General features: G+C 40.6%; 1 protein-coding gene and 1 long non-coding RNA gene across 8 annotated transcripts in view; one reads left to right on the forward strand and one right to left on the reverse strand.

Moving 5' to 3' along the window:
* EYA2 (EYA transcriptional coactivator and phosphatase 2) overlaps positions 1-21,583 on the forward strand; it is a 105,286-nt gene that overhangs the window by 73,084 nt on the left and 10,619 nt on the right. For all 7 annotated transcript variants that reach the window (XM_075768335.1, XM_075768337.1, XM_075768339.1 and 4 more), the window contains 2 exons: positions 13,583-13,672; positions 20,385-20,443. In XM_075768335.1, coding sequence (XP_075624450.1) covers positions 13,583-13,672; positions 20,385-20,443 — 149 coding nt within the window. The remainder of the gene's footprint in view (positions 1-13,582; positions 13,673-20,384; positions 20,444-21,583) is intronic.
* On the reverse strand, positions 1,321-20,454 carry LOC142604086 (uncharacterized). The gene is made up of 7 exons (XR_012837983.1): positions 20,356-20,454; positions 19,424-19,549; positions 18,261-18,466; positions 14,971-15,110; positions 13,143-13,387; positions 2,846-2,945; positions 1,321-1,387 (listed from the first exon to the last, which is right to left on the reverse strand). It is a non-coding gene; the product is annotated as an uncharacterized LOC142604086 (long non-coding RNA).

Raw genomic sequence — 21,583 nt, forward strand, 5'->3', positions numbered from 1 at the left:
ATGTCTGTCTGCTGCAAGAAAGAGCCTATCAAGCAGCCAGACAGTATTAACTCTAGCCTGAATGAGGTAACACATGTTTTGTTAGACCAGTGTTTTCTTACACATCTCAGACAACTTTTTAAGAAAGATTTTGTGTTGGTCAGTCTAGGTTGCCATGAAGAATACTGGCTCTTCTTCCCACATGGCTGTTGAAGCTCACATTTTTGTAGGGTTTTAGAAACCATACCTTTAACTATCCATACTTAGATACCACCTTTGAAACACAGGTAATTCCATTTTTTAGGTAATTCTCTATGGCTGAACAGACTGCACTTGGCTGCTAAGGAGAAAATGCTTGCTCTTGGATTTAGTACCATGTGCTTCAATTTCTTCCTAAGGCAGCTTTTTATGATAAACACTTAAGTCACTTTGAATTACAGAATATCAAACACTTTTAAACGGGTAGGAAAAAAGACAATATCATTACCTAATTAAAGGTGGATGACCTAGTTGGCAGCTGTTTCCACACATGGCTTTGAACAGTCAGCTTCATCAGGAGACTGGAAAATAACCCTGCTTCTCTCTAGAAAGCAGAAATATGATTTGACATCATTTCATGGCTTTACCAGCTGTACTTGTTTTACGATTGTTATAACAAGCTGAATGTGTAATTAGTAAGATAGATTTATTGTTCGCTGTTAGATGTGCACAGTTGTAAAGGATATAAAATGGTGTTTGTGGTGTGGAAGTCTACTGCAGCACTTGGAATGCTGCTAACACTTCTAACAGCACCCTCTGAAAACCAAGCACGTGTTTCCAAGCAGGGATTTATTCAGACCCATGTTGTACAAGGTAATTGAAGCCGTTACTTTTCCCAGGGAACGTAATGAACGAGGCAGTCTGAGGTATGCATGTGTAAGCTCAAACCTAGTGCCTGCAGAAAATAGAAAGAATTAGGCGGGATCAGGAAACATAAACTTACAGTGCATAGATCTGCTATGTGGTCATGCTTAGCATTGGGTAGGGGCAGTATGCATATAGAGAATTCCTTTAATGGGCTGACTTTGTCCTAGCATAGAACCTCTGAAGTAGATGCCTTCATCTGCTGTCTCCTGTGCAAGTTTAGAGGGTGTGGGGTTGGGATATGCTGCATGAGAGCAGATGGGGATGGACCAAGGGGTGGGAGCAGCCCTACTACCTGGTGCCTGTGAGCTCTTGCCAGTGGGCTGCCATAAAGGGAGAAGCTGCCATCTCTAGAGCGGCTTGTGTGGGGAGGAAGTGGGGTCAGGGAATGGAGCCAGAAAGATTTTATCAAAACCACTCACCAGTGGCTGAGCTGTTCCCGTTGGCCGTGACAGCCAAGTTAGGCCAAGACAGGGCACTTGTGAGCAGCAACCTACAAAAGGGACTAGGAAGAGAGGAAAACAGGAGAATGGAAACTCAGAGGATTGTCTGCTTTGGAAGACCTTAAAGGTACAAAATGACAAACTTCTGTTGGCTGTTTCCTTTGTACACATGTAAAGAATGATACAAACAGGAATATTTTTTTGAATGAATGAATCACATTTTCTATTAAGTTACAACAGGCTCTTTGAGAAACTTCTCTAGAATGGTTTTTTTTTTTTTTAAGTTCTTAATTTGTTTCATCAGTATTAAATTCCTCAGGGCTTTCCTATAAGGGAAATGGTTGTGTTATAAAAGTATTATAGGCTAATGGCTTGATCCAAAGACAACCAGAGGCTTTGGTGAGCTTTGAAACAGGCCTTAAACCAAGAGGGGAATACAGCACACTCAAACAGACTGTCCTGGGAACCATTAAATAGTAACACAATTCAAAAATGTGTAAGTGAGCCGAGCTATCAAGTACAAGTGAAGTAGTGAACCAGAGGTTAGTAGAGCTTCAGAATCTTGTACTTGAATAATGTAGGAAGTGTTAATCTCAAAGTAAATTAAGTATCAAGGCCTAAAATTCTTATTTTTGTCCATAATTGGTCATAAAAGATTCATGTGCCTGTAATGAGATATGTACATGGTTTGAATTAAATCTCACACATGGAAGTCTTGGTTCTGTATGTCTTCCTCCAGAAAAAGTGTCAGTTTATGTGATCTTCATCATTCCCCTGAGCAACATTAATGTCCCAGTGTCATCCTGTCTGTTGCACTGGTGGAGCTGCTGTGCAGCACTCAAAGAATTGGTCTGTAAAAGTTGATCAAGCTGAAGAATAACACCTCTTGTCTGGAGTGATTTTTCTGGAAAGAGGGGAGGAGGAACATCAACCATAGCAGAGATTTGTGTCTAAACTGCTGCGTTCTTTAGCTACAAAATCTCAAATGGTTCTGTGTGTTGTCCTTTCCTTGGTGATGGCAGCAACAGGGAGCTGTCCAGAAAAATGTGACTTTGGAAAAGAAAAAAAGAGGAAGAAGAATTCACAAAAAAGATTATCAAGTGTAGTCATGTTATTAATCATTAATGCTTCAATGTTTTCTGACCTAATTTCACGTGAAAATTCTCTGGTTTCTGAGGGAAACCTCTATGGTCCTTGCTGTAGATACAGGCACCTCAGAGCATGGACAGTTCATCGCAGGTGTTTAGAAAACAAATTGCTCACAGCACTAATAGAACTTAAGACACAAAATTTACTCCAGGTTAAAGCATGAATGAGTGGCCCAGCCTAGGTTGCTCCTTTTTTTGTCCCCTCTGCCCACTCTCTTTGCTCTATCCCATGGATTACACAGTCATCACACATTTGGTCTTAATGTCTTTCCCATACGGTCACTGCAGTATAACCTTTACAGTGGCAGTCAGAGTGGCCTGCAGGTTCACATCTCCTTTTGCTTTCTTGCCCATGGTTGAATGGATGCATACCTGCACAAACATACTGAGTCACGGTCTAAGTGATTGGGGCAGCAAAGCTGTCAAACCCGAGGAAATTTCTCCACCCTTTCGTTTCTCAGCAGGAGGCCCTCTGACAAAAGGCAAAAAAAACCAAAACAAAACAAAAGTTCCATAGTCAGTTAACCCTGGATATTATGTTCAGGAGCGTTTAGAAACCTGTTCTGCAGGCTTCTGATAACTGTATAGATGCAGAACATTTACCATGTGCCTAGAGACCACAAGAGATGTAGACCATCATTATAGCTTAATGTACTGTCCACCCAGCCCTTTTAATCCCTTCAGGCATGTATAATAGGGCTCCCATTCAACAGGAAGATGGCTGCAGTCTTTACTGTGTCTGCAAAGATCTGCCTGCCAAATCACTGACTAAACATAATGGGAAAAATGGGTCAAAATCCATGACAGTGCTGCTGGGGTTTCACATGCATTGGGTAAAAGTCAGGGGGCTTTGGCCATTTGTTTGAAGCAACTAGGCGCAATAAAGAAAGACTCTTTTGGTAGTAGTAATTCAGACACAATTAAAAAATTGCATATATTCCTGTGCCAAAAAAAAATCATGATATTCCCCTTTCCCTGACTGAGATACTTGCAAGCTTTTCCATAATCTGTGTTGTCAAAGCATTAAAAAAAATTTCTGCATCTCTTTCAGTCTGAGAAATTTAAGTATTATATTGCAGATTCATTCTCACACTTTTCAAAGGACTAGTATAAAGAAAAAAGGTGGCACTGGGTGTGTTGTTTTCCCTAGCTGAGGAGTATGTGTGAACCTAATACCATTTCTCAGTATTTTTTATTGTTCGCAGAATGTATACTCTTGTACTGTATTGGTACACTCCTTGGGATTTTAGTGTCAAAATGAATTGTGAGTAAAGTAAAATCTAGAGTTAAAATTCATATTAACGTGCAACTTACTCTGAAATCCTGGCACCAAACGGAAAGGATTTTATTTTAGCACTGACTTAAGGAACTGAATACATAGGACAGTCTAAATTCTTGAATTGTGTTGAATCTTTATCAGTACTTTGACAATATGTGCTCATACATGGGAGTTATGATCTATAAAATTCCCTGTGAGATGCATAGCAATCTCTGAGATTGTTCAACATCTTGAATTGGCTCGAATTAAGAAAAACATACTGCAAAAATACTAACACATGTTATGTCCCAGTTTTAAATCAGAGCTATGCAAAGTCATGTTCTAGATTTTAGTTAACCTTAACTGAAAGGTGCTTAGATTGACAGTATTACACTGTGTCCCTGTGAGCCTGGACTAGGTGCTCACTTTGCCTGGCGTGGCCACTCCGGCTGCTTTCAGTGGAGACTTGCAGTTTGCCTTGTAGTTGCTTGATTGATGTAGAGGCTGGTTTTCTGATAGCCATATTTTTTTATTGCTTTTGCATTTCAGAAGTGACAACATGAGATTGATCCATGTTGTAACTAGACAGGTATCAGTGAGACAGAGACAGGGCACGCACAGCTTGTGCAAACCTGGGCTCTGCCTCTCTGCTGAGGGACTTGCAGTGGCCCAGGTATGTGAAAAACTAGGAGAGGGTCCTCCAACAATAGCAGGACCTCAACACCTTTTGGACAGAGTAGCTAAATTTGCTGCTTGGACCAGTTGAGGACAGGACCTACACATGATTTTTTAGCATTTCAAGCAAATGTCATACCAGCTGTATGTTGGCTGTCTGAACTGGACTGTCTTGTTCTCACCAGAAGTGATACTGTGGATCTAAGAATCCTTATTCCTCACAAGTTTCACTGGCAGTTATATGTTCCTACAAAAAGTTTTCCTTTAAGTAAATTATAATTTCCAATTAAAAAAAAAAACCTCATTGAAAAGTTCTTGCTTGGCTCTACTCAAGATCTTTGTAAAACTCTGGGGTTGCTTTTTGTTGTTGTCTTTTTTTTTTTCCCTGCTTTCATTGAATGCTTCGAGTAGCTTGTGCATTTCCCTGCTTTGTTCTCTCATGGGACGCTAAAGCTGGGACCTGAATGAAAGACCATAGGGATTTAATCAAATCTGATGGTGATTCATGCTTCTAATGCCTGAATCTGTCCTTTACTACTTTACAAACTGAGAAGGAATAAAACCCCATTTTATTGCTCAGCTGTTAAAAACTATTTGTAGAAGTTGCTAAGGTTCAAATCAAAAGCGCCCTCCCTTGAGAACTATTAGTTAATTCTAAGTGCCATGGCGTCGCTTTTTTTCTTCTTCTCTCGCTTGAGATGTGGCCTTATATCACTACTGCTGTTCAAACATCTGAGAGTTTTCCATTCCTTTGACAAACATGAGCCAAAGTGCTTAAGGACATCTGTTTATTTTATTTCTTTAATGAGAAAACCTTCCAATTTCTTACTGGCTCAGCTGTGTTTATTTACATTTTGTTAGTCATATGTGTGGGGCACCTTGGGACGTTAAAAACCTGCAGAGGCCTATGCTGAGGGCTGCTAGCAGGCATCCTGGTCAGAAAGGCAGAATAAGCCCTTCCTAAGGAAAACACAGTCCTTGGAACTCCATAAAATAGATTTTCAAAACAAATAGAGCCTAATTCACTCAGTAGATCATGGATTAAGTCAAGATGAATACAATTTGGAAAGGATTTTCTGAGGAAGTTGGAGATTTTTTTTACCCACTGGAGGCTAAACCTTGTATTTAATGCCTTTTTAAGTTAAATTAAAAAAGCATTCAATCACTGCAGGTAATAAAATAGTCTGTTACTTTAGACATGCTGCTATATCAATTATTAGTTCATTATTGGAGAGAAGGGAGTAAATAATTCCAGCCATTTGATTATTTCAAATGTGTATTTCAGGAGCAAGCATCTGTGTTCATCATCTGTATTGGTAGATGAGAAGCAGCAGCAGAAATGACAAAACCAGATCCGCAATAGCTTAGATGGTGGGCATGGGAGATGCTCTGAGCTTGCGTAGATGTAACCTCTTGTCCTAGAGCTTAGGTGAGCAGAGGGTTTTCTAAGCAAAGTGCTTGTGTGGCATTTGGAAGTATTAAAGGATTATTTTTGACATAAAATATATATCAGAAACAATGCTGGACTGTCAAGCAAGCATGAGTAAAGAGAACCTGCTTTCTAGTATTGTTCAGTCGTGACTTGATTTTAAAGGAAGAATAGTTTTAAAAAAACAAAGGGACATAGCTTTTGTTAGGAAGTTGCATGTGCAAAATACGCAGTTGTGCTGAGGATTACACACCATGATGTGTTTCCACCAAGTTTTCCATGAGTTTTGTATTTTTCACAGAGCTGTCAAGGGCTTACATATAGAAATACAGTGATTTTCCTATGAGGGGAGGGGAATGAAGATGTATTTGGTTTAAATTCCACTCCCTCTTTAGACATTTATGTCCTGCATAGTAAAAAGAAATTATTTGGAGATTTTTGGTCATGAACTTTTTGTATTACTAAATAAAAACAATTTCCATTTGTTCTCAAACATCATGGCCCAGCTTTTAACCTGTATTTAAGTACAGTATTCCCACAGGACTGGAATCCATTTCAGAACTCATGGGTTCAGACACTGGATAAATTAGTGTCATTACCACTTGTCCCTGAGCATAGTTCATTTAGAGGGAGAAGAACCTTTTCAACCTCTGTGTGCTCTTGAATGTGGGGATTTAGTGACTGACATGCCCATTTGCATATTAGAATAATTTCAAAGGTGTAGTCCTCAGCCACTTCTGAACAGATACATGCCAATAGAAAGAGAAGTCCTTCGGTAAATAATAAGCAATACTTTGGAAGTACCTCTCAAGTCACGGTAAGGGTGAATATAAAAAAAGGTATCTGAGGAAAAGGGATTCATTAATACTTGCTTTCTGTCTAGCATGGACATTTCACAGTGTGATGGCTGTAGATACTATTAATTTAAATTTAGTAGATTGTCTAATAAACTTGGATATAACAATCTTTAGGTAAAATAATATGTCTTTACTTTTGGAGAAAAAAAAATAAAAGCTTGAAAAGAGAGAGCTGGGTAATTCTATTTGAAAAAGGGCAATCTTTTTTTATAAAGTTTGAAGTGTGATCACTTAAATCAGTCACTTCTGAAAATGGGTTTCAGTTCCTGAGCTACTTTGGTTACTTAGAACAATTGTTCTTACAAATACCCAGTCTCTCACTTGAAAAGCTCTGAAAAGCTAGGTCTAGCTGTAGCCTATACCTATTTGAAAGATAAAGTTGCAAGTTAAGCTACTTAAGTGTAGTAAAAGAGCTAAATATATTCTCTTCCTCAAAAAGATGTGGACTTACTTGAACTAGAACTGATGCACATGGTTAATTTCCCATTATTATGGAAAAGACTTGTTCATGTCTCAAATTCTGATCAAGGTATAAAATGTTACAACCAAAGAATGACTATTCTCACAGACTTTTTTGAAATGCATGGTCCAGGCATATTATTGTTGTTGTTGTTGTTATTATTATTATTATTTTTTATTAATTTTATACCACAACCAAGTAAGTCTATTTTCCAGGAGTTTCCAAGTAATTAAACACAATTAAAACTATTAAATTCCTTCTTTTGGTGACAACTTCATTATTAACAGCTAACCACAAGGAGGAGATTTAACTTAGAAAGCCCTTGATTGTACACTAATCCGTCTCTCACCTCTGGCTGACACCTGTAGCAGATAAACCCTATAGAATAGGAGTCTGATGAATACTCTTAATTAATACTTTCTTCCTTGTAGAAAAGTAATTATTTGCTCACGGCATAAACAGGTATTTGGCAGAGATGTAAAGAGTCTGATTAGTTTTAAATACTAGGGCTTTATTTTGTTGTTTTTTTTTTTAAAGCCGGGGGCGGGGAGGAGATCTGAATCCAAGACCCATGCTCAGAATGACTTTGTCCTAACATTTTGAATGTCGGGTTAATTGGCACATTGCTAAATAGCAGCAGAGTCAGACAACAAGCTGATTTGTTATCCGTCTCAAAGGAGCCAGCTTTGCCCCTTTGCTAATGGCCTGCAAGTCTGAACAGGGTACCTATAAGGCAGAGGCTTGGAATGGGCTTTGGAGCCAGGATCGGAGGCAAGAGTGACTTGCACTTGAGAGATTGCCAGAGATAAGTCTGCTTCTCTCTTCCTTTCAAATTACAGTATACAATAGGGAAGAGCTGGCTGTGGACATCCAGCCAACTGGATTTGTCCTAGCTGCAGGTGTTAACAAATGCATGTCTTTTTAATGTGTATTCTGGGGCAAGTATAAGCAGTTTATGAACAATCAATCTCAGTGTTTCAGGAGAGCTGTGGTAAGAAAGTTTTAATATAGAGCCATTTGGGAAGATGCTGACAGTGCAATTTGTGTGGCTGCAATGCATATGGGCTTTTGTATAGGTAATGCCAGTACCTTTAGTAGTGGAGGTATGGCAGTGCAAGCTTGTGTGTAGATTGGCTCCTGAAAAAGGGTGTAGGGACTTATATAGTGCATGCTGCAATGTACTTATAGCTATTTGTACCCACATCCAGTACCTTAAAGCTAATTTGGGTATGCCTATATATTCTGCATTTCATTTGCTAACATACAGACTAGTTGGAGTTTCACATGGAGTGAGCAGACCTAACTTCCCACTTTAACTCACTACTGTAATAGGGGAATATTTGTGCTTTGCTCACCTCCAGTTTTTGTGGAAATCCTCTTTAGGCAGAGGCAGACTGAAGGCTGTTCAACAAGCCGTTTTTAGCTATTTTCTGTCATCCTATCACTCAAAATAGGGGAACAAAATGAAAACAGAAACAGATTAATTTTAGGCAAGGTGTTATTAGCTTGGAGGACATAACTGAACTGAAATTGTAATTTTAAAATACAATTCACTTCAAATGTACAGAACTAGTTCAAGGATTAGGAACAGTGCATGCCAACATAAAAGCAACATTCAGAGCAAATGTGTCAGCTCATGCCGTTGGGATATGAAAGAAAATGTTCACCTTGGTGAATGGACATTTTTGTCTTCCTCTGCAGCGTGTTCCACAGGCTTCTGTTGCCCATGTTTTCCTCTAGCAGGACTATCTGCTGAACAGGCAGCAAAATTACCCCAAAACAAGCAGATATGGAGCTGGGAGTTAGCAGTGCCTCACTTACAGTGGAAATTATCTTGCTTGCAAGGTGTGGCTGTTGTTAGCAGTAGGCAATAGCCCATCAGCCCTTAGCTGAAAGTCACAGCTGTGACAGAAACAGCAGGGACACATGCCCAAGGGTGCTCTTTAGGGCAAGCATTTTTGATCCAAAATGTTAAAAAGCGGCTTATCTTACGCCTTGTACGTTTTGATCGTTTATTGTTTATGAAGGAGTAGTAAGGAATGGGGGGGATTTTTACCTCTCAGTTTCCTTTAGATGTGCACTGAGCAGAAATGGGTAGTTGTGAAACTGCTACTCCTGTTCGTTAAAAATGGGGGTGAAGGGTGTATTGAGGAGGGGGAATATCAATCTCTTTGAGAATGAATACTTCAAAATGACCACTTCTCCCCTCGTGCTTATCTCCCCCAGCTGATGGGAAGAAGCCTGTTAAAGCTGTGTGTTGGAGTGTCAGAGTGCCTGGTCTGTCACGTCAGAGCACCAGAGGTTAGCACTAAAAGTAATTTGTGGGGCAGTTTAATTTCGACACTGAAGGGTGCCCCAACAATGGTGCATGACAGAGATGAGGCATATAGGGATACACTGTGGTGCTGGAGGTTTCATTTACAAAAGAACTTTATTGCCTGTTTTCTATCCCTGCCTCTCATTGTCCTTGTTTGTGAAAGAATGACTTGTAGATTAGCAGAGGGGCAGGCCCTTGCTCTTCTAAAGTTACTAAACAAGCACTCAGAGTTGGGTTTTTAGATTAATCTATTTTCACTGTAAAAAGTGGTTCCTGGAGGAAATTTGATTTCAAGCTGTCTGTGGTCCATTCTTCCTTGGGCTTCTTATGCATCAGAAAACATTGGCTAGATCTGTTACCCAGGAAGCTTGTTCCCAGGGCTCCAGGGTGCACTTTTCCTATGGAATGACATGTTAGCAGGGATCATCAGTATGAATGTGACAACTTTATGTTGCTCTACTGAACTCGCACTACTCTAACATAGGCATTAGCAGGCCACCAGGGCATCCTCTGCAGCATAGAGATATCCTTTAGTGGTACAGGATTTCTGTGCTTAGGAAGAGCTCTACATCAACATCTTCAGATAAATTTAATTATTCTCTTTCAGATTATTTACACAACGTACAGAGAATTTGGACATGTTGATTGATATACCTATCTCATTTTGGTGCTTTCCCATCAGTCTGATTTTCCTGTTTATTCATACTTGAAAGCTGTAGCAACTGTGTCTTTCCTCTGTGTGGGTACAACCTCTAGCCCAGGGGGGTTCAAGTCTGGGACTAGTGCTTCTAGGTGCTACAGTAATGCAAATAAATAACTGCCAGTAGAACCCTGGCCTAATGCCTCTAGACACCTATATCATACTGGGAGTGCTGATTTGCCTTTTAACTTTATTAGCCTCTTTAAGACTTGGAAGCATGCCTTGCTATAGAGGAAATGTCCATACTGTGAAGGCAGTGATGCCAAATCATTTCCCCAAATGACTTCCCCTCTGGGTGGTAAAGTGTATTTTTCTGTTTTATTTTCATTCCATCATATTCTCTATCTCAAGAGAAAGATTTTTTTTTTTTCCCTCTCATCTACAGTTTAATTTCCATATTATTTAGTTTAAGAGAAGGTAACTTCATACACTGTGGAAATGTTTCCTACTCCCCATTAGTGATTAATACCAATAAAGCTAAAGACAAAACTTAGAGGATAAATGACAGATACCAGCCAATGAGATTTCCTGAAAGAGTTTTAAAGGCTAATGATCCTTGAAATGTATAAAAATAAATTGCTTCATTAAAAACTATTTTACAAAATAATTTCTTCCTAGCAGCATATTTTCTTCAAAACAGTCCCCCCGTGTAACTACACCTGGGTAGTAAAATTTGATTCAGTGCTGTTCGTATGGAGCCACAGTCAGATGCCCTGATTATGCCTGTGTCCCTGCGCCTCATCAGGGGAGCAGGTTTGAGGCTTAAAATTAGAGACATGTTCAAGGCAAGTCTGTTGAAGTTTACTTTTTGCCCAGAGGAGAAAGTGCCCTTCTTTCTGGGACAGCAACAAGCATGTTTAAACATGAGTGACAGAGCTTTTCTTTAGATGGGCACAATGCTTGTGAATCACACACATGGCTGAAACCACAGCCATTCTTCTCTAATTAAAGAGAACTACACCAAGAATGCGTAATAATTAGGTTAGTGTGTAATACACCATTCATGTCAACAGCATCTGCCGCAAAGGTTGATTGAAATGTACGCATCCTCGAAACATTGTGCTCCCTGTTTGAGCTCCTCAACTAATTCATTTCTGTGCTGTCATACAAAAACATGACTCCACAGAAATCTGCAGAAAATTAGAGCAAAGACTACATATAAATCTGCCCTGGTTTAGCATGGCTTGTAACTTTAGTGGAGGAAAACCACCCACATAAAGATGAGAGATCCCTGTCCCAATGAAGATGAATTACAAATAAAAGCCTGTTGTGGGAATGCGCTTTTTTTTTTTCCAAGTTGTCTGTTGTTTAGTTTGAACAGGCACAATGCTTTTGAGCTACGAGTGTTTATCAAATTGACCACAGATTATTTTTGCTTGTGTTTTTGAAGTATTTAATGAATAAGAAAATGTTCTGCTGGCAACCTTGTGTACATCAGTGCATATCTCTGCTTTTGCTGTGGGTTTAGGAACAAGGTCAGTCATTTGGGGATGGGAGGAGTGGTTAACTTTATGCACGAGACATGGAAAAATGACTGAGACTTATATAATATTGCGGTGCACCAGGCTGGGTAGAGCAGATCACTTGATTGTATTTCAGAGTAACAAGATCCGCAGAGGCTGTATCCAGCGTTCATTGGGCAGCTTTCAAGCAGCAAGCCAAGAGCTGTAGGAGCCCTGCGGCCGCCATCCTTCATCCAAGGGGCAGCTTGGATGACCAAGTAGATCAGCTCTGCACATGCAGTCAGCTGTTAATATAGCCATCCAAGCCAGAAGAAAGGGAAATGGCCCAGCCAAAAGCATCAGTCACTTCTGCCGTGCAGGATTGTCTGTGGGTGGCTTCTCTGGCCAAGCCCTGTCAGCTTGGGCTGATTTGAGCTTGCACTTGCTGACTTGGCAAAGAAATGAAGTGACAGCCCTCTCACAGGTAGTTGTGGTGTCTTGGCTGAGTAGCAAGGGGTAGGGAAAATCATTAATTTTCTACAATGAATCAACTAAAAGCACTGAAGTAGAGCTGCAGGTAGCGTAGTCTTTCTCCAGGGGAATTTACTTAAGGTTTTGCCACTGATGTTGGTAGGAGTAGGATCTGGATGTGAGAAGGTCACACGTGCTTAAGAACATGTAGAAGCCATTTTAGAGCTGCTGGCATGTGCATTTTCACTTTCTCTTAATCGTTAAAAGAATGTGTGCTAAAAATGCTGCAGACAGCCAGAGCTTCTGCATCCTGTCCTTCCCTTTTCAAAAGCAGTTTGGGACCCTCTTGGGGAAGGACCGAGTTAGACCCACATCTGGCCAGGCAGGGGGCTGCTGATAATAAGAAAATGGCAGGATGAGCAAACTGCAGACAGGAGCATCGGATGCACATCACCATTTCTAACATACTAGAATGATAGATGAACCCATCTAGTGTTTTAATGTGCTGTGTCTTGTCTTGTTTTGTCTTTTTTTTTTTTTTTTTTTTAAATCAATGTAGTTATTTGGGTGTAACTGCCGTTATGGCTACAGTTCTGCCTCTGCCAGCATGCTTTATACCACTGCAGAGCACGCTCTGTCCTGAGCAGGAATTGTCATACTTGGACAAGCATTTTATCGTGCTGTAATTGGTGTTGCATGGTAGGATGGGATTGGTTTAACTCTGCTGATGCTGTTAAGTAGGCAGCTTTAGTGGGGATGGAAGAGCTTCGCAGTAGTGTGCTCTTGCATCTCCTGCCGAGATGCAGGTGTGCTGCTGAGGACAGTAGGTACTGTATCACACGCTGGGCTCTGATGTGGTAACAACGCATCTGCCTTTCTGTCCTGTTCTGTGCTGATCACCACAGTTAGTGTGGCGGTAAAGATCTCAGCCAAGCATGCTGAGGCACATGGACTGCACCCTTTAGAGAAAGAGACTCAATTTAAGTTTGAGTTCCTGGGTTCTATTTTCAGATTTTGATCATCAGGTTGCTGTTTGACATTAAAAGAGAATAATGCTGACCTTATATAGCTGGTGTGAAGGATGGAGTCAGGAAAGGATCGCCCTCCGTGTGCTCTCTTGCTCATAACGATGCCCTAACCATTCACTAATGATGCTATTGGAAATCGATTCTTGGTCTAACTTACTGAAGCAATTCTTATATAGTTTCAGATGTTTAAAGGTTCTTGTTATATCATCTGAACTGTGTGGGCTATTATTGGTCAAGGCGAGCCACAGACATCCTTCAAAGAACAGAATTTGATTATCTGAAAAAGCAAAATGATGGGAAAATCATGTTAAGATACACTTGGGAAATAAAATTACATTAATGCACATATCTTCAGGAACAGGAATGTGTAGATCCTATGTTTGCTCTAAGATCTCCCACCCCCCACCTCCCCTCAAAAAAAAGGAAAAGAAAATCAAAATGAATGGAAAAAACCCTGATTTTCCCGTAACAGGACACTACAACGTCTGTGCGGATAGGTCTTATGATGGAAGAAATGATCTTCAACCTTGCAGATACGCATCTGTTCTTTAATGACCTGGAGGTATGTAGCTGCTTATTTTATTTAACATCTCTCTAATCATTTGCATCTGGTCTACAAACTTATTTTCCTGGCTAAGAAACTTTAATTTTTGATCTCAAAGAAATGGGCTTATTGGAAGCATACTTTACTGTGTCCCTTTGATATCTTCATTCTGTTAAGGAATTTTTTTCCTAAATATGCAATAACAATGATGGCTTTTGGCAGTTCTGCTAAATCTAATAATGAGGACATTGCTGCTGCTTCTCCTGAAATTTGCTATTTAATAATTATATTAAGCTAAATTAGCATAGATCCTCTGGGGCAGGTATTAGCTATGAGGTTTTAAAAAATGGTCTCTGTTTTTGAGGACACTGTGTTTGCACACACAGACAGAGCAGGAGGTCTGCTCAAGCTTAGGCACACTGCAGGGTGAAACTATGAGAGTTTCAACATAAAAGACCAAGAAGAAAAATTTTTTGTGTTTGTGGCATGATTAGATTTGACTATGACTTATACAAAGCAAAAATCATTTTAAATACATGGTAAAATTCAAGCCAAGTGATGCTAGCAGAATTCTGTCACCAGCTGAGAAACAGCTGTACAGCACTGATGAAAAGTTGTTTGCGTTGCAATCAGTAGAAACAGTCTGAATGAGTCACATACAAAGTGAGTAAGATGGGTTTGTGCTGTGGGCACCTTGGAGTCAGAGTACTGCTTGAAGGTGTTCAGAGGAAAAAAATCTGGGATCCCTGGGCAGACTTCTATGGTCTTTTTCTTCACTTGAAAAAGGAAGAATTTGTTTCTGTGCCAGATGAAATGAGAGAAATTTTTCTGTGCATGATGGGTTCGAGAACTTCTGGTTCCTTCACTGCTTAATTGCACTGTGATCCTCTGCATCACAGGAGGTACATCCTTTCCTGCCACCTATCTCCTCACAAACTGAGGTTTCACTTCCTGAGAATTTTCATTTCCTTTCGAAGACAAGTAGTGGGTAGCATCTGAACTGACAGATTTTTCCTCTTTCAGCTTTTTTTCAAAGAGGGTGTTGGCGACGAGGGTACGGAAAGTGCAAAGTGAAAAAATTCTTTTCTTAGGGGAAAGAAAAAAAAAAGAGAGCTGCTGTTTGGGAGTCCAGGGAAATATAAGTAGTGATAATATTTAATACACAACTACCACTTTCCACCCATCAGCTCTTAACTCATGATGCAACAAAGCTCTGTGTCCTGCACAAAGCCACCCTCCAGTAAGCCTCTGGCTACTGAGACTTTTGCAAGAATACAAGCTAACAAATAATTTTAAACCAAGTTTTTTTCACTTACTGTTCTAAAATGTGAAATGAAGTAGCAAATTGTCTGGCCTCAGTCAAATTCTGCACATTTATCAGTCAGCTTTGGCTCCCAGAAGCAGAGTCCTTACATCAGTTTTGTCTTGCATGGCCTCTCAAGTTCTTCTTCAGCCACTGTGGTAGAGCAAAGTTTTTAATTATAAAAAGTTAGTATGTTGTGTTCTTTTCTTTTGTGGTTTTTAGACATTCAGGAAGCAAAAGCTAAATAGAAATCCCTTAGATATGATACTCTCTCATTCCAGGAGGACCATGTAATTGAGTTTGAACTAGTCCAGTGATGAGCTAAAGTTTAGCACTGTGTCTCTAAATAGAAATCAAAACCTTATGCAAAATACCTGGGCTCCATCTCCAACATAGGAAGAGCCAGGTGCTACAGAACACATCTGTTCAGCAAAATATTAAGGGAGGTTGTCTCCAAGTAGTTTGGGCTACAAAAATGATAAATAAAAACATTTATGTTACTAGTGCTGTTTTGTTGCTGCATGAGAAAATAGAAGCAATTTGTGCTGATTTCCTAGGCTATCGTATCAGCTTACCTGCTTTTACTAAAAATAGAGAACCACAAAGTTGGCAGGTGAATGAGTGAGCCTGTATAGCTTTAATAGCCTTGCCAGTGGGTGTAAAGGGACATAGGCACCTGAAGTTGAGAGCAGCTTGCTGCTGGACCTGGATGGCTCAAAACTGTGAAGAACATTAAAAATGTTTGAAAACAAGCAGTGTTCCAGTTGGCCAGAGCAGAAACAAGCAAAGAGATAGCATTGTGAGACAATTTTATCTTAGGTCCAGCACTAAGTTAAAAACGCTAAACATTCTAAGTGATGATGTGTGGCCCAGGTAGCACGAGAAGAGCATTTTCTACTGAAAAATTTCAGTTTTCCCTTTTCACACATGCTTGGTAAGTGAAACAAACCAAAGTCTTTGTCAAACCAAAACCAAACCAAGGTGGTTTGGTTTTAGCTGAGCCTTTTCATTGAAAAAAAAATGAAGGATGAGGAAGAATTTGAGAGAAGTAAATGTTCTTTGTAAAATTTCACTTTCCAAAAAAAAGCCATTTCAGTTTGGAGGAATTTGCAACAACAGAATCATCCATCTTTGTTGGTTAACCACCCCACTCCTTTATTTAGGATGATGAATAAAAGTCAGGTTTGGATATTCGCAAAGTGATATTTAAGGATCATACATCACCAAGTGTTAGGCTTAAAAAAATGCAGTGAATGATGAAAAAAGGAATTGATAAAATACAAGCACAGAAGCTGATTCATTTCTAGACTCACAGACATTACCATATACATTAGCACCATCATGTGGTATAACACTGGCCTGTACAAGACAAAATAGCTAAAACCACACAGGGCTGAAACCATTTCTCACCATCTTCTGTGTTGGGGCAGGGTGAAAAAAGCTGTAACTGAGAAAGCGGTAGGATAGTTGCCCCATTCAAGATCAAAGTAAGAGTACTCTTACTAGATAATGCTAAACATAGCAAAACCTTTCTCTGGCACAAGTTGATAGCCAAGTTCAGGCATTTTGGGGGGCTCAGCAGTCTGAACCAACCAGACCATGGCTGGCCTTGGTCCTAACAGGTAGAGGCAGGGGGAGAAGTGGAGGAAATGTCGCCCATCCTTGCCAGAGGGGCAGGTTGGACAAGGAAATCAGGTATTACCTTACTTTAGCACAGGGGAATTGTTTATTTTACTGGCTGCAGTTTTGCAGTGCGGTGCAGAGCAGAAGGTGTTGCCAGGGTATAAAGCCCTTTTGCAGCATTCCCAGACAGTGCCTGATAAGGATGAAACATTTGTCCATAGATACAGCAAGGTTTGCACAGCCCTTACTAGCATTTGTATGATCCTCCTTAGTCTGGTGAGGATTTAACATCATAGTAAAAAGCTGACTTCAAAGTCTGAGTGAGGAGCCTGAACTGGAATACTCTCTTGTTTCTATCAAAAAATGATTCTGAGACTTTGTTGTTAGCCAGGGCTCTATGTGTTTTCAGGGTTTACCTAGAAGGGATTCAGGCAACTGTTTCCTGGATGCATTGTCTGGATGCATTTTTGCTGTTGTGCTTGGGAGTGGGAATCTGGGATGTGTGAAAAGGCAAACCAGCAGATCCATTCAGATAACCTGCTTCACCCCATCCTCTCAGTGCTGCAGCCTGGCAGGGAGGCCGATTTCCCATTCCAGTCACCCCAAAACTCAGGCTGATTGCATAGTAGGAGGCTGATCACTGGTCCCCAGGGCAGGTGGGTGACTGGAAAAGCCTTGGACCTAGACTCCTACCAAACACTTTTCGGTCTTTTTACAGAAAGGGATCCTCTGTCAGCAAGTTAACTCTTCAGATGTACAGCTTAGAAGCTGGACCTTTTTCCATCTGATCCAGGGCGGCAGGGGAGGTTGATGCTTGGTGAAGCACAGCTTAGTGGTGTGCCTGCCTCGCAGCAAAGAATCAAGGCACCAAACCTTGACAGGTGCAGCCATTTTGTAGCACTTCTGGGGAATGCAGTGACACAAGCATTGCCCCATTCTGCAGGTTGTCAGCAACATAACCCAGGCAAGCAAGGCCTATGTTTGCTGAGGCACACATTGAAATGATACAAGTGTGGTTTTGCCACACTAATTCATCCACTCAGGTAGCACTCACATGCCTGTTGACTGCATCATCTCTGCTTGCCGTTGCAACAGTATAGGCAGATTAAATCTCTATGGTCTGCAAGTATAGGCCATACAAGTGTTGTGTACAAAGGGCTCTGATCACACAGCAGAATATATCAGCAAATATTCGCTTGAAAGGAGGCGCTCTCACTCTCTGTTCCCCTTTAGGGAAATCATGGAGAAAAGGAGTTGCCCAAGGTTACAGATCAAGTGAAATTAAAATACGAACTCTGGGCTTTCCAGGGTTGTGCTTTTTCTCCTGGACGCCTTTTGTTCACAGTGCAACGCTGGCTAAAGAATAATACCTTCCACTCCCAGTCCCTCTGGAGATATTGTCTAGCATTCTGGAAAACAGGTATTAAGGACCTGAGGACTGACAAGGGGATGAGGAATTTAACAAACAAGGGGATTAGTGTGTTTACAAGGTACTGCCTTTCAGAGTCATCCCTGGAGGTTTTGTGTTCTGGGAACGGTTAACCCCCTGCCTAATGAGGGATGCATGCTCGACTGATCAATGAATCCATGAGATGTTTAAAAATCTCTTAACGCAGTCGTGATACACAAATAGACAACCTGTGCGTTCCTAAGTTGTTTTCACATGTGCACGAGACATACCTGGAGACTATTCAGAGGGAGCGTAAGTGACAACAGAAGGAGCTTCTCCATGCATCCTCAGGAACAGCTTGTTTTTCACAAGAAGGCAGCAGAGGCTTTCTCCAACCCTGCAGTGGGATTTCAAAGCTGCATTGGCCCAGGCTCCTTTACATGTGGGTACGAGGGTCTAGTCCCACCTAGAGGCAGGTTGTGTAGCCTAGATTGACCTAGAGATACCACAACAGTAAAAACACTTCAGTTCCCAGAGTTGTGAGGGTTGACTCAGGTCTTACACATTTGACTCATTTACAGGCTGTACGTGCCACACATCATATCCTATAATTTTAAAAAAGCAGCAGATGTGAAAACCAGGATATGTGTCTATTGCAGACTTCCATTTGAACAATCTGGACCTTCTTTTCAGCAGCCCAGATATCCTGCCTTGATTCCCTGCTCACTAAGATTTCAAGGAAATTCTGCAAGAATGAAAAATTAGTCTTGTAACGAAGTAGTAAAACATGGTCCACATTCTTGCCTTAACCAGCTTCCCTGTGTTTCACCCAGTAACACGATAGGCTCAGCCGGCGGACTATGAGGTAGCGTCTCACCAAGTGTCATGGTATTTTATTAAGTTAGAAATGTGATAGCTACTGTTGTCACACTTCAGTGTACAGAACAATTCATTCACAAATGAGAAAAACAGATCCCTCCACAAATACCTTTCCCCTGACTTAATGCCCTGCATCACACAACTGAAATGGAGTGGGCTGCATCAATATTATCCCAGCATGGCTCACAAAAGCTATTGGGAGGGGGGCTTAAAAAATGATGGTGGTGGAGGAGAGAGAGGTGCCAGCAGAGATCTGCTATTCAGCTGCTTGGCTCCAATTATAAAATACACACCCCAGTGATAGGTTGATAAGAGGACTGATGAGAAGAAGATAAAATCATGTGTCTTTTTGAGACTTACCTAAAATAAATTCTGCAGAAGATCTCATGATTATGGACAAGAACTATCTGTGACATTTTGCCATTGATACCAAGTTTGGTTACTTGTTTGGGAATTTATTTTCTTTTTTTGAAAGGGGCTACTTTAAAGTAATTCATAAACCTCATAATTCTGTAAGGAAGGTAAGACAAATTCTGCGGTTTACAGAAGCTGAAGTGCTGAAGAATAACTGTACCCTGGTTAGCTACAGTTTTTATGACTTAGAGTCCTGTTGCACCAAGTGCTTTTTTGCCTCTGTTGAAAAATGAACCAGAACAAAAGATAGCGTTCATCAGCTTGAAGGCTTTCTGTTTTGTTCTTCCTGCAAGGGTCATGGAGAAAGGAGATTTAAGATGGTTGGGAGCAGCTTCTTGATTTTTCTCTTTCTAATCGTAATGCTAAAACTAGGAAAGAAACCAAAGAAATAACATTTCTCAAATTTTTGAGGCAGGGCTTCCACCATTCAAACAATGAAGAATTTTGGAAGATAAGATCTAGAGTACATACTTCATGCAGGCCGAGCTCCAATTATATATTCTGGTTAAATTTCCTGTGCATAGATTTCCTCATTACTGACACACATTATTCCTTAACTCTGTCTGTGGCTGGGCTATGAAAGGATTTGTCTTCAGTGCTTCAGCCTAGCTTCCTGCACATCAAAGGAAGCTCAGCCCCCTCAGAACAAACTGGGAGAATACCAGCAGGACAGGCGTCTCTGGAAATTTCTTTGGGATGGATCTTCTCCCCTTGTAATTATGTGGGCATACACCTCCTGTCCAAAGCACTATTCTCAGAGGGGGAGAGGCTGCCAAATCTCTGCCTTATCATGCATATAAAGTTTAAAAACCACAGTTTTCCTGGCTAAAACACAAGCTATCTCTCTCCCTCCTGTCTGCACAGGAAGGAGTTTCACTTTATTATTCAAAAGCTGTTGTGCCCTTAGATAACAACAGATCACACATATACTCTGCCTATTCATATTTTGTGCAAGTGCCTGTTCCTAACAATTAACTGACTAGATTATGCCAGACAATACTAGCAATATGTAAGACTTTATCTCCTTAATATTACCTTTTAAGTGATTTTTCATTACGTTCTTTCAAAATTTTTTTCAAAGCATTTACTTACTGCTGTATTTTTTTTCCTACACTTCTCAGGACTGTGACCAGATCCACATAGATGATGTATCATCAGATGATAATGGTCAAGATCTAAGGTACGGGATCTCCAGGCTGGAAGCTGCAGGTCAGGTAGTCCCCAGCTATTTGAACATAGCAGGGGGCTGGTCAGTGATGTAAAATAACATTCTCAGCTGTGCGCCCCCTCCCCTTCCTGGCTCCATGCTGTCTGCGTTTATTAAGCACACAGACTGAGAGAGCCCCCTTTCTCACATTAATATGTCGGTGCCTACTCTCAGGCCCTGACTATACTGAGCTTTGAACCATTCTGGGAAATATATCTAAAATGAGGTTGAACTCCACTCAAACGACACTAGTTTCTGATATGTGCCAGCCAGTTGGCACAGGTGTGGCCAGAAATGCTTCAAAACCAGATTAAAAGGTTTCCCACTGCCCAATCTGTACGAATGGGCTCAGTAGTGAGGATTGTGGACCTTGCCGTGCCAGAGCCTTGTCACTAGTAGACACTTGTACCAAAACATCATCATCATTATTATTATCATCATCATCTGTATAAGTTAAATCACGTACATAAAAACTACTTGTGTACAATTACATCTTCCTTTCCCAAAACGTTGCCTGCAGAGTCACAGTAATTGGCACAACAATGAAACATGCAGATCTCATACAGAGCTTTATAATTTGTGGGTTTTATGGCTGGTTACTATGAGAAATTGGTGCGGAAACAGCACAGAAAACAATGAAGTGTTTCAGGGAAGAGACTTTTGCTTCTGCAGAGAACACTTGAAATATCTTTTGCCATAACTGAAATGTTAGTTTGTGCTTTGCAATGCACTGAAATGGCGCATGTATATTTAGGTCCTTTGGCTCCAGTGGCCTGTAAACAGGTGAGTCTGGATACTTGTTCAGTCATTGACTAAAACATTAATTGGGGTTTTATCTCAATCAGTGCATTTAGTTTTAGTGAATGAAAAAATCTGTATGCTAACAGCATCTCTTGAATTCTGTGAAAAGCCCCTGCCTGAGTGGTTTCAGTTGTTTCAGAAACATGACTCAGCTGCTCATGGCTCGTCTATGTGAGAAACGAAGCTGAGCTGGCTGAAGTACATTAAGCAAGTTAAACTCCTATCTGGATGCTCTAATACAGAAATGAAGTGGCATCAGGGCTTTCTAGAGGGGGAAATTACTGTGCAGTAAATCAGGATGTGAATATACAA

The sequence above is a fragment of the Balearica regulorum genome, chromosome 16 (genome assembly GCF_011004875.1).
Source record: "Balearica regulorum gibbericeps isolate bBalReg1 chromosome 16, bBalReg1.pri, whole genome shotgun sequence".
NCBI lineage: Eukaryota > Metazoa > Chordata > Aves > Gruiformes > Gruidae > Balearica > Balearica regulorum.